Consider the following 13,122-nt stretch of genomic DNA (forward strand, 5'->3'; position numbering starts at 1 on the left):
TCTCTTTCCTGGGGGTAAAACTTGCTCCAATCCTGATGCAAGCTCTCCTCAGAGTGATCCATGAGCCTGTGAGCACAGGAACCCTCACAGTGTGGCAGCCACCCGGGGGCTGCAGACCTCCAGAGGCCCCCGCGGGGTCCCAGGCACAGAGCCCTGGGTTATTCCTGGGGGCAGCAGGCTTCCACAGGGGGCCACTGCTCTCATTCCCAGCCACAAAGACCTTCTGTGGGTGGCCTCCAGATCATGAGCTGCCACTACCACTCAGATAGGATGAGACAGGAGGCCTCAGGTGACCATATGTTAGGAGCCCACCTGCCACGGTGGGGAGCTGGCTCACCCCACTGAGGCCCTGAAGGATGAGGCTCCAGGGAAAGAAGGAAGCAGACATGGCGGCCTGGGGACACCAGTGAGAGTGTGAGCTGTAGGTGACATGGCCCTGACCTGGGGTCTGTGACACAGGCTGTGAGGAGGTGACCCGACACACTCAACACGGCTCATTTTCCCACTGCTTCCCTTCTCAGGAGGTTCCTGCCTGATATTAACCCGGTGAGGTGTCACCCTCTGTCCCTAGGTTCCCTTAAATGAGCCCTGAGCAAAAGCCTGGTGCCCCCATTCCCCCTTCCTTTATGCTGCCTGTCCCTGCAGGTGGGACTGGGTCCAGCATAGGTGGCCCCCCACATAGCTGTCAGGGAAGGTCACCAGGTGTCAGGCAAGAGGAGGGCTTCACAGAGAGGCCAGCTTCCAGGCACCATTAGGGACAAGCCCCACACTTGTCCTGCCCAGTCACCTGGAAGACCTTGGGGAGGAGGGGAGGAGGTGTAAATTGCCTTTGTCGCACCCTGGCAGAGGAACACATGCCGTGAGCAAGTTCTCCTGTGCCTCCCACCAATGTAAGGATGTCAGCCCCTTCTGCATAGCCTCCTACTCGGAAGGTACTCTAATTTAGAGTTAGGAGAAATGTGAACTTGTGTGTTGTGAAATGTGTCTTGTGTTGTCATCAAGACGAAATGTGGCTCTGTGAGGTCAGAGACAGTTTCGTAGGACATCAGAGTCATGCTCCACCACTGATGCCGTTGCGCTGGGTGCGTTTCTGGGCAGAGGCCCTTTTTGGTGCTCGTAGGCACAGCTGCACCTGAGCCAAGACACAAGCCAGACAGGCCCAAGGGGCAAGGAGTCCAGGCTGCCTCTCTGCCTGCAGGGAGGGGAGACTGACTCTTGAGACACAGCAGGACTGTGAAACTGGCTGTTCTATTGTGGGAGAAGGTCCCAATGGAGGCGCACATTTGAGACTAAAACAGCCCAGGGCAGGGAGCGGGATCCCCTCCTGTGCCTCTGAGGTTCTGACAGCCTCCAGAAGGGCAACGCTGCCAGGCTCTGCCTCCAGCTGCTCCCTGTGACGGCCACTGCCCTCCCCACCCTGCCCACCTACCAGACGTGCAGGGTGGGGGCGGCTGTGAACACCCGCAGGCTGTGCAGCAGGGGTGGGGGCTTCAGAGGGCCCACGTGCAAGGGGGGCAGGAGGGGCTCTGCCCGTGGGGAGACTGACACCACGTATTTTAAGGCCTAAAACGGGAAAAACAACTGCAGGTAACATGCGCAGCGGTGCCCGGGCGTCTTCCACACACCTGACTCAACCCACACAGATGCAAGCGCGGGGTCGCTCACCCAGCGGTCACATGCACGCCGTTTCTAGACAAGCAGCCGGCGAGCCCCAGCTGAATCCGCATCCTCGGTTACACGCAGAGACGCGCCATTTTGGCCTCCCCCCTCGCCCCCGCAGCCCCCACTCCCCACAGGGCACAGAGGACAGAAGGACCCTGTGACACACGTGCCACCACGCCCCTCAGGCACCCGCTCGGCGACACCCGCGGACCAGGCCCTGGTAGTGAGCACATGGGGTGGAAGGGAGGCCTCCCCTCCGCGACCAGTGCGGAGGCCGCCGGTGGCAACGGCTGGAGTGCCGTCGCCCGCGCCACTCACCCCGGCGCGGTCCCCCGCGGCGCCCCGCGCAGCTGCTCAGCGGAAGGCCAGCAAGAAGATCAGCACGACGTTGATGAGAACCAGGAGCGCCAGCACGGCGGAGACCACCACGCGCTGCGCACCGGGGGGCAGGTTGCAGCGCAGCAGGGCGCGCAGGGCGTTCCCGGGCGCCGCGGGGCCGCGCCGGGGCTGCGGGGCCCTCGCCATGGAGCCCGGCCTTCCGCTCCGTGCGGCCCCGAGATCCCGCCGCGCAGGGCCGAGCCGGTGGCCCGCAGCGCCCGGGGAGAGGCGGGGCGCCTGCGCTCGCTGGCCTGGGGCTCCTCCCGCGAAGCCGGCGCCGTGCGCGCGGCGCCTCCCAGGCCCCAAGCCCTGGCAACCCTGGCAACCAAGCCGGCTGTGCGGGCGGGGGCGGCGGCGGCGGCGGCGGCGGGCTGGAGAGGCTCAGAGGGGCCGCGGCGGCTTGGGCGTGCGCTGCGCTGCGCCCTTGGCACCTCCTTGGAAAGGGTCGGGAATCTCCACGCCGGCACAGCAGTTCTGGCCCTGGGCTGGCGAGTGGCACAGATGGCCACGGGGGCGCTCGGGGATGCCCCGGGACCTCCTCGTTTCAGAGATACAGAAGCCAAAACGCCTGGCACCGGCGCTTTGGAGAGGGATGGGCCAGGGACTCTGATTCCTTACAAGGGCTGGCCGCAGGCCCCCACTTCACAGATGAGTAAACGTGGCTCTGAAAGGTCAGGGATTCTGCTCAGTCATAAAATCGCGCAGGAATGCAGGGATGGTGGAGGCAGGATTTAAACTCCGGTGGGAGCGATCCACCCTGAGGGGCCGCTCTTCACTGGCCGCAGCGTCCGAGCAGCATTGTGTTTCTTTGGAAAAGCCAGGCGTCCAGGGCTTCCTCTGCCTCCACTCGACACAGCCTGCAACCTTAACCCTGTAGGTTTCAAAGCTCTTGTGCAAGAGCTCTCATTCTATCCTTAAGAATGACAGCCCAGGTACAGTCAGTGTGTCCTTCTGAGAGATAAGAAGACTGCAGGGGAGAGGGCTAAACACTCCACTCAGGTGTGGGCAGAGATTTCTGGGCAACAAGCTCAGTGCTTTGAATCCTAGAGCAAGAAGAGTCCCTGGAGGGCAGGGAGGGGCGCACAGAGGGGAATGTGTGCAGAGACTGGGCGTTCCCATGGGAGTGACTTTGTATGCTCTGATCTGTGTGTGTGTGGCCAGCTCTTGGCCACCCCTTGCAAGGATAGGTGAGTGTACCCTGAATGTCGCCATCCTGTTGACTATAAAGCAGAGTGGATGCCACGTGTGTGTGCATGTGTGTACACATGTGTGTACACAAGGGGTACCTGTGTGTGCATGTGCATAGGTACCTCTGTGTAAGGGGATACCTGTGTGTATATACATATGGGTACCTGTGTGTATGTGGGTGGGGTTTCCATGCATGTGCATATGTACACACGTGGATGCCCGTGTGTGTGTGTGCAGAGGAGTGTCAGAGATATGTCCAGAGAGGCTGTGTGCCTCCCTCACATCTGAAGGTTCAGCCTGGGCCCATCTGCCTGGTGTACTGCTCATGCCCAGTTCTTTAGAAAACGCTGGTCTCAAGGTTTGCTTCCCCAAGCTGTCAGGAGAATTGGGGGGATCAGAAGACATCTAAAGTCTCGCTGGTACCCCCAAATCCCAGCACTCCTCCAGTAAGATGGTGATGTGTCCTCTCATGGGGTGTGGCTCCGAACCCCTGACGTGTGGATGCTTCACTGTGCACCTGTGGCCTCTGAACAGCTGGCCACCCAGAAGGGTACATGTCCTCTGGGCCCTGGGCACAGTGGGTCGGTGAGCTGGATGGCCGGCACAGGCACTGAGTGCTGGAGGGTCTACAGCAGCCTGCTCGGCCACTGGGCCAGGCCTGGGCAGGCAGGGGTTGGTTCTTCAGCCCCAGCTGGGTGCTGGGCACATCCTCTGCCCCATGCACAGCAGGGCAGCCTGGGGAGGACTGAAGGTGGCTGAAGCACCCCTGACTGAGGACTGAGCGGGGTCCTTCTCCCTGCCTAGGGGCCCCCAGCCTCTATATCCCAGAGAGCTGGGTTTATGGCAGGAATGGCAGTGGTAAGAGCTTCCCTATGTGAGTTTCATGACCAAAAACCTAACGGAAAAGCTTGAAGGCAGACAGGGTGCAGTGGCTCACACCTGTAATCCCAGCACTTTGCGAAGCCAAGGCGGGCGGATCGCTTGAGCTCAGGAGTTCGAGACCAGCCTGGGCAACATAGTGAAACCCCATCTCTACAAAAGATACACGTATTAGCCAGGAGTGGTGGCATGTGCCTGTAGTCCCAGCTACGAGAAAGGCTGAGGTGGGAGGATCACTTGAGCCTGGAGGTAGAGGTTGCAATGAGCCAAGATTACACTTCTGCACTCCAGCCTGGGTGACAGAGTGAGACCCTGTCCAAAAAAAAAAAAAAAAAAAGAAAAGAAAAAGCTTGAAGGCAAAGGCCTAGGCTCTTGAGGGGTAGGACAGACAGCTCCCACCAGGGAGGGGAGAGGCCCAACTAGGCTGGTGGCAGGACTGATGTGCAAGCAGAAGGGAGACATAGGTGTCTGGGGCAGATGAGGGGTGAGCCCCCAGTGCTGTGGCTTTGGGGGGACAAAGGGAAGAGGAAAGCCACTTTGGAGGGGCTGTCCACCAGATGACCTTGCAGCCCTGCGCACAAGTGGCAGCAGTGGCCCCAAGGGACTGTGAGCTGCTCCTGCCCCGCCTCATGGAGCACCTAAGCCCAGCTTGTTGTCCAGCCTAATGAGGATGAGCACAAGGTATCTGCAGCACTGACAGCCATCAGGCTCCTCCCTGGGGCTGAGGAGGGGGAATAAGAGCCAGGTCAGGCCTGGGGAGGGATGTCCAGTGGCACAGGAACTCAGGGAAGACAAAAACACCTGGAGCGAGTCAGAGTGACTCCATGAGGGGTGACCAAGAGCTGGCTTCATGTCCTATAGCATCCTCGGGGTGTCTCACAGAGAATGCCAGGAGAGCAAGGGCAGTGACCCTGCCCTGGGGACATCTGTCCCCAGGCCCGACCTGGCTCTTGTTCCCCCTCCTCAGCCCCACAGAGGAGCCTGATGCCTATCAGTGCCCCAGACACCTCATGCTCATCCTCACCAGGCTGGAAGACAAGCTGGGCTTAGGCACTCCATGAGGTGGGGCAGAAGCAGCTCACAGGATGCTGCAAGACATGAGCCAGGGGACAGGCTGCTATTCACAGGTGCCAGTGGGCAGTGGGAGACCCTAGACCTCCCCAGCAGGAGCCAGGCCATCCTCTCCCCTGGTCACATAATGGCTTGCACTGGCAGCACTGCCCACACGGTGCTGGTGGTGGTGGGGAGGGAGCTGGGTGGTCACTCTCACGGACAGGCGCTTCTGGCTTTAGCTTCAGAAAAAGTCCAGGGGGCTTAGGGTGGCCTCAGGCCTGACTGCAGTGGCACAGTGCAGCCCAAGACGGCCAAGGAGGAGGGCGAGGAACTGGGCAGACAGGCCCAGGCCTGGGCCATGGCCTTGGGGGTAGGCCCTAGAGGGGCCAGTGCTGGAAGAAGAGAGTACGCTCCTGGGCACTGAAAACAGTCAGCGTCTGCGTTTCTTAATTTGCCTGGCAGGGACTGGACACTCACGAGGGGCAGGGCACAGGTAACTCAAGGAACGCAGAAGGAACAAGACATTGTGCCTGTTTGCACGTTCCTCAGGCCCATACGGGACAATGCAGGGGCCCACACGGACACGGCCTGTGGGCAGCTCCCTGCAGGCAGGACCATGGCTTCTGCACAGCTGCATCCTAGGGCCTGGTGCCTCCCTGACGCAAGTACTCACTACACACGTTACATGTATGCAACACACACCCACACCCTTTATGTACGGCACGTGCACACACATCTGTGTGCAAGCATAAAACTCACTCCTCATGTACCTGGAATGCAAACTGCCTCGCTGCTCTGCCCCGAGTGGGCCGCTCTCCAGGCCAGAGGGTTTGCATTCGTTCTGCTTAGGAAATTGCAAGGTGGTGTCCCCTTCTGACGGAGGCATCTGGCTAAATTGTGACCCTTTCTCGTTCATGTTGATGTCAAACATCTTAGATATTCCTTGGCCAAAGCATCTTAGAATAAACAACTTGTCAAGAACTGAGAGCTCAAAAAGATAAGAAAGGGTCACAATTTAGCCCCTACGTATTCTTAGAAAATAGAAGTGAATATGTGATTTTAGGGCAAGCCAAATATTATTTAGTAAGGACTTAGTTCTCTGACACCTGTTGCTTTGCTCATCTCTAGATATTAAAGTCACGCTAACCCCCAGCAAAGCTTCTGGCTGAGCCCGCGGGAGTGCTGCCCTGAAGGCCTGGGAACTGGCCCGTCGCGCGACAATCACTTCTTATCTTTTCAGTTTCTGATGAGTAAGTCCACTTAATGCTTCTGGCGGCTCCTAACAGGCAGGCACCACCTTTCCTGAGTCTGCAGTGCAAGCCAGGCACAGCAAGGGCTCCGGTTTCACATCCACCCACAAAACACAGAGATGGCCTTGCTGCAGTGCTGTGCTGGACCCGAGAGGCCTCCAAGCCCGGGCCTGCCTTTCCTACTGCCTTTCTCAGGATAGCCTTTCTACATGAGGATCTGGAAGCACTGGTAGCCTTCATGAGGCGCGTGGATGCCATCTGGGACAGGAGCCAGCCTCCCCAGCACCAGCCTCTCCTCTGTGATGTGCGTATCCTTCTCCCTGGGGACACGCGCCCTAAACATTAAGGCATACCAGCAATACTCCGTCTGCTCAGCAACCTCCAATGCCAGGAGAGACCTCTGAACCAAACAGGACCAAACAGGCGCATACACAATCCAAACCTAAACTGCCTTCCTTTCCCTCAGAAAGATGACAGAGCCTCGTTTTTTGGGTTATTTTTTCAGAGAAGTCCTGGCTCTTGGCCTTCTCGGCCAAAGCATCTTAGAATGAACAACTTGTCAAGGAACTCAGAGCCCAAAGAAACACCTCCTCACCAGCAGCAAGATGTGACAATCCATAATTTTACCCTCAGGTAGGAGACACACAACTATGAAACGCAGACACAAGATCAACGCAGCCGCAGCCATAAGGCCAGCCATGGAACCCCCACCTCTCCGGAGTCCTGAGGGCTTTGGTTGGGATGATCATCCTCGTGGTTGGAGATGTACTGAGAGCCCACCCTGCCGGGTGTGTGCAGTCAGTTGCCATCAGCCCTGCACAGCCTCACGCCAGCCGGTGTCACAGCCATGTGAACCAGCTCAAACGGTCACTGCTCAGTGCTCCGTGCCCCACATCTGACAGGCCCCCTCGGGGTCCCCCTGCTGGACTAAGCCCCAAGATGGAGGAGGCAGCCTGAGTCTTCCAGAAAAAGCACAACCAGCCGAGCATGGCTTACGCCTGTAATCCCAGCACTTTGGGAGGCCAAGGCGGGCAGATCACCTGAGCTCAAGAGTTCGAGACCAGCCTGGTGAACATGTCGAAACCCTGTCTCTACTAAAAGTACAAAAATTAGCCAGGTGTGGTGGCGGGTGCCTGTAATCCCAGCTACTTGGGAGGCTGAGGCAGGAGAATCACTTGAACCTGGGAGGCAGAGGTTGCAGTGAGCCGAGACCACTGTGCCACTGCACTCCAGCCTGGGCGACAAGAGTGAGACTCCATCTCAAAAAAAAAACAAAGGAAAAGCACAACCATTCCTTGTGAATTCTGCTTCAGGTGACATTTCAGAATGCCTTCCATCCCAAATAGCTTACGAGAGGCACTTAAAGAGAAAGGTTTTCTTTGTTGGGAAAGCTTATTTACATGTTTATTCTTTATGCACCATGGATTTTGAGTAGCGCATTATTTAACGACTGTTTTATTTTTATTTTTGAGATGGAGTTTCGCTCTGTTGCCCAGGCTGGAGTGCAGTGGCACGATCTTGGCTGACTGCAACCTCTGCCTCCCGGGTTTAAGCTATTCTCCTGCCTCAGCCTCTCGAGTAGCTGGGATTACAGGTGCCCGCCACCACGCCTGGCTAATTTTTGTATTTTTAGTAGATATGGGGTTTCAATGTTGGCCAGGCTGGTCTCGAACTCCTGATCTCAGGTGATCCACCCATCTCAGCCTCCCAAAGTGCTGAGATTATAGGCGTGAGCCACCATGCCTGCCCTTAATGACTATTTTAAATCATCATCTAGAGCTGGGCCTCTAGGAGGAGTTCATGGGCCTTTGGTTCCACTCCTCTGTCCAGCAGGTAAGGAGGACGTCCCCCTCCTCACTGGCTTCTGAGAAGCCCCCCAGCTCATTCATTCACAGAAAAGTCTAACTCTTTCAAAATTGATCTCTTCTTAAGGAAAAACCTGAGTGCTATAAGATCCTGGGTTGTCAGAGTCCAGTTTTAATGAAGCAGAAACACACCAGTACCTCCTGACTGGAGAACATGGCATTTGCTATGGGCATGTGCTTGTTGTGCTGGTCAACTGGTTACACTTCCGTGACGTTCAACAACACCCTCCAGTTAAGTAAAAGAGGCTGAGAAAGTAGGAGGGTGAGTGAGAAAGAGAGGGGCGTTAAAGCATCACGATTCCTCTCTCATTGGGAATGCAAAGGGAGAACTCAGATGGGAACCAGTTTTGCCTCGATGAGGATTCTCACGGATTTCTTCTGCTTCAGTAGGAATAGCAAAAACACAGCAACTTGCACGCAGTTGTCATAGCAACAGCAATACTTCTGAACTCCTGTTGTCAGGAGAGAAAATGGTTTTTCCCTCACCTTGTTCCCAGCCTGCCCAGATGGCTGGTTGGAGGGTCAGGGGCTGGAGTGACTGGAGAAGCCCTGGCCTCCCTTCTACTAAGTAGGACTCCTCCAGCTGGGATGGCTCTTGACAGCTGCTCACTAGGACAGCCCCATGAGGCGGACCAGCACGCTGGCATTGCATCTGCTCTGTGGGCCCCAGACACCACATCCCAAAGTGAGGACTGCAGGCTGAAACTGCACTGTGTATGGCCAGCACCACCAGCATCCGCATGAAACATGGACTGTGGGCATCTGGCCTGCATTAGCGTGCTGGAATCTAGCCTGTAGCCCCAGCCTGTCCCTCCCTCTGCCCGCGCAGCCCTGACCCTACCTCATTGATAGCCAGCTGCTCCCCACCCCCTCCAGGGTGGCTGTAGTGGTGGCTGGAGCTGTGCAGGTCATCATACAGGTCCTCCTCGCTCCCCACTTCGTCAGCGCGGACAGCTGTGTCCAGAGCTCCATCAGGCATGGCTGGAAGGAGAGACAGCAGCTGGGCAAAGGGGGCTAGGCTGGGAAGGGCTGAGGGGAGAACATGTGGAGAAGGAGCCCAATGGGTTCAGGACAAATGCTTCTTCTGCAGGGGGAGGGTGCAGGTTGCAGGGCTAGGTTCTCAAACCATCCTTGTTGCAAACATGTGGCCTGGGTGAAAGAATGCACCATCTCACTCACACCACCACCATTAGTCACCCATCACCCAGTCTACAGCAACTTGGCTGACAAGGAAACATAAGTATTCACCATCACGCAGCTCGAGAGCCCCTTAGGTTGTATTCAGTGACAAACCATTTTCCATTGTGTTGGCTATAGTATAGGCCCTTAGGAAAAATGTTAACATTTTGTTATGCAATATATATGTGTGTATTCAAAGAAAACAGTTATATACAAATATGGGTTTGAAATTTAATACAATGAACAGTCCTGATACCCATCACTCTACTTAAGAAAAACACCAGAAACTTGACCTTCCATATCTTGTATACTCCATTCCAGTCCCATTCCCATTTCCCTCCTGTAGAGATATTCAAGAGTTAGAACTTTTAATAAATCATTCCCATGCCTTTGTCTTAGCATTTAGTTCTGTCAGTTATGCTAAGTTTTGACCTTGTCTAAAGGGAGCCAGCAAATCCACTCTTCTCTGGCTGGCTCTTTTTACTCAACTGTGTGTGTAGCTGTGATTGTTTCATTTTCACTACCACACAGTCTTGTGCTGTACGAGTCTTTCACATTTTGTGTGTTGGCTGTACTGCTGGAGCAGGGGGGGTCATTCCCTGTGCTGCTGTGGTGGTGCTGCTAGACGGTGTCTGCACGCCTCCCGGGCATGCGTTGGAGGGTTTCTCTAGGGCATTGTTTCTCAACCCTGCTTTTATGACGGCCCCACTAAGGAGCACGTTGTTTTCCTAATCCCTCCCTGCCCCTATGAAATCAATACCACAAATGTATTGTGTATTGCTTATGCAATGTGGCATTCTGGAGAGCCATAAACCATCATAATAGCTAAGATATTTGCCCAGTTGGGCAAAATCATCACCCCTGGTGTGAATTCACACTGCTGAGTGTAGATGCCTAGGTGTGTGTGGCCCTGCTGGGTCCTAGGCACACCAAATAGTTTCCCAGAACCTGAAAGCAGCACAAGAATGTTCCATCCCTCCACATCCCAGCCAGCTCTTGTGATTGACATTATGAGACATTTAAATTCTTGAGTCTAATGGGTATGAAATGGTATCTTACTGTGATTTTAATTGACATTTTAGATTACTAATGAGTTGATCTTTTATCTATGGGCCATTTATATTTTCCTTTAATGTGAAGTGTTTATGAGTTTTACCCATTTGTCTATTGAATTGCTTATCTTTAACATATCATTGACATAAAAATATGTATGTATTCATGTATGTATGTATACACATACATTCCTTCCCTCACTTCTAGATACCTCCGTCACTCAGATGTGCCACAACTATCTCCTCCCAGTTTGTGGCTTGTTACTATTTTTAAGGTGCCTTTTGATGAACAGAAGTCCTTAATTTTAATAGAAACAAATTTGTCAATCTAGTCCTATTTGGTGTATGTTTTCTGTGTCTAGGAAATTCTTTCCAACCTCAGTCATAATGATATTCTTCTCTGTTATCCTTTAATGTTTTATAACTTTTCTTTTGATATGTATGCTGTTAATCCACCTGGAAATGATTTTTGTGGTATAGAGTGAGGTTGGAAACCAATTTCTTTCTTCTGTAAGGATAATCAGCGGTCTTGGCACCATTCATGGAATGGGCAGTCCTTTCCCATGGACCTACAATGTCTGCTGTGTCCTTGAGTTGAGATTCTAGATAGCTGGGTCTGCATCTGGACTCTCTTCTTGCAGAAGGCACAATAATGGTCTCCAAAAGATGAAAAGATGGCATCTCCAGAGCCTGTGAATATGTTACGTTACATGAAGAATTAAAGAGGAATTAAGGTTGCAGATGAAACCAGGGCTGCTAATCAGCTGACCTCAAAATAGGAAGATTATCTTGGATTATCCACATGGGCCCAACATAGGTGAAAATATGAACTTTGAAGACTCATTTCAGACATTTCTTCCTCTGTGAGAGTCCCATCCATGACTCTTATCTTACTCTCAGGGAGCTTGAACAGACAACTCTCATAGAAGGAAACACATCCCTGTACACTGTGTTGGTCTGACTCCCCCCAACCAGATAGACTCTGAGCTCCTTGAAGGCAGGAGCCATGACTTATTCGTTAATGTTGACGTTTAGGAAATGTTCAGTAAATAAATGAGTGAACAGATGGATGGAAGAAACACATAAATGGTGATGAAACAGATGAAGAAACCAATGGAAGGATGAACACTTGAACAGATGGAAGCTGGGAGGATGACTGGGGTGGCAAATGGCAAGTTCCTTAAAAGTGGAGCCCAAAGGCCTGGCAGAGCCAACATCAGGAACACAGTTAAAGCTCCACATGTGTCCCCAGAACTGACCTGGGAAACCCTCCGGGATATGGTTTGGATTTGTGTCCCCGCCCAAATCTCATGTTGAATTAAAGGTGTGGCCTGGTGGAAGGTGATTGGATCATGGGGGTGGATTTCCCCCTTGCTGTTCTCGTGATAGTGAATGAGTTCTCATGAGATCTGATCATTTAAAAGAGTGAGGCACTTCCCCCTTTGCTCACTCTCTCTCCTGCTGCCATGTGGAGAAGGTACTTGCTTCCCCTTCACCTTCCGCTGTGATCTAAGTTTCCTGAGGCCTCCCTGTCATGCGTCCTGTGAAGCCTGTGGAACTGTGAGCCAATTAAACCTCTTTCCTTCGTAAATTACCCAGTCTCAGGTATTTTTTATAGGACTGTGAGAATGAACTAATACACTCTGTCTCCGACCTGGAGGCAGTGGCCAGAGCCCAGCTTGCAAGCAGGAGCCAAGGGCCTTCTCCTAACCTTGTACACAGCTACAAGTCCTTGGAACACTCATGATTTTTATTTCATTTATGTTTAAAAACTTATTATGGAAAGTTTCAAAAGTACACAAAAGGAGAGAAAATAGTATAAGGAACCTTGTATATTCATTGTCCAGCTTCAACAATTCTCAACATGTGGCCACTTTTGTTTCATCATCTAATTCCCCTCCCCACTGGATAGTTTTTAGGGCAAATCTAAGATACAATATAATTTCATCTGTAAACACCATGGCATATGTTTCTGAAACATAAGGATCCCATCTCTTTTTCTTTAAAAAACATAACCACGATACACATCTAAAACAAACTTCAATCCATCAAAAGTTGTCAAATTGCCATACCTTATCCCCTAGGGCCTTAAAATACGTTTTTATTGGCGGGTGCAGTGGCTCACACCTGCAATCCCAGCACTTTGGGAGGCTGAGGCATGCAGATCACGAGGTCAGGAGATCAAGACCAGCCTGGCCAGCATGGTGAAACCCTGTCTCTACTAAAAATACAGAAAATTAGGCGGGCATGGTGGCACACACCTGTAGTCCTAGCTACTCAGGAGGCTGAGGCAGGAGAACTGCTTGAACCCAGCAGGCGGAGGTTGCAGTGAGCTGAGATCGCTCCACTGCACTCCAGCCTGGGCGACAGAGAGAGATTCCGTCTCAAAACACCCCCCGCCCAAAAAACAAAACAAAACAAAACAAAAAAAACCACGTTTTATTGTGAAATGATTGTAGAGTCACAGGGTATACCACTATAGTACAGACGGCACTGTGCACTCTCCACCCAGTTTCCGTCAGTGGTCTAGCTTTCATAAGTCCAGTCAAGAACCTGACTTTCGTACAATGTGTGTGCATAGGCGTATGGCACTGTATCACCAGTGCAGATCTGCAC

At 53.3% G+C, this 13,122-nt stretch overlaps 2 protein-coding genes across 11 annotated transcripts in view; both read right to left on the minus strand.

Annotated features, from left to right (window-relative positions):
• The window catches only part of ARHGEF4 (Rho guanine nucleotide exchange factor 4), a 200,668-nt gene that overhangs the window by 9,792 nt on the left and 177,754 nt on the right, over positions 1–13,122 (minus strand). For 9 of the 10 annotated variants that reach the window (XM_009237595.4, XM_054549102.2, XM_054549101.2 and 6 more), the window contains one exon: positions 9,117–9,256. In XM_009237595.4, coding sequence (XP_009235870.4) covers positions 9,117–9,256 — 140 coding nt within the window. Of the gene's footprint in view, positions 1–1,429; positions 1,749–9,116; positions 9,257–13,122 lie in introns of those variants that run through there. The other variant, XM_054549109.2, reaches the window with a different exon arrangement.
• SMIM39 (small integral membrane protein 39) lies at positions 2,017–2,187 on the minus strand. Its single transcript, XM_054549115.1, has one exon. The coding sequence runs from the start codon at positions 2,185–2,187 to the stop codon at positions 2,017–2,019; it is 171 nt and encodes a 56-aa protein (XP_054405090.1).

Source organism: Pongo abelii, chromosome 11, assembly GCF_028885655.2.
Source record: "Pongo abelii isolate AG06213 chromosome 11, NHGRI_mPonAbe1-v2.0_pri, whole genome shotgun sequence".
Classification (NCBI taxonomy): domain Eukaryota; kingdom Metazoa; phylum Chordata; class Mammalia; order Primates; family Hominidae; genus Pongo; species Pongo abelii.

Coding starts and splice junctions, on each gene's coding strand:
- SMIM39 (XM_054549115.1), bottom strand. CDS start 2,187: ATGGCGAGGGCCCCGCAGCCCCGGCGCGGCCCCGCGGCGCCCGGGAAC.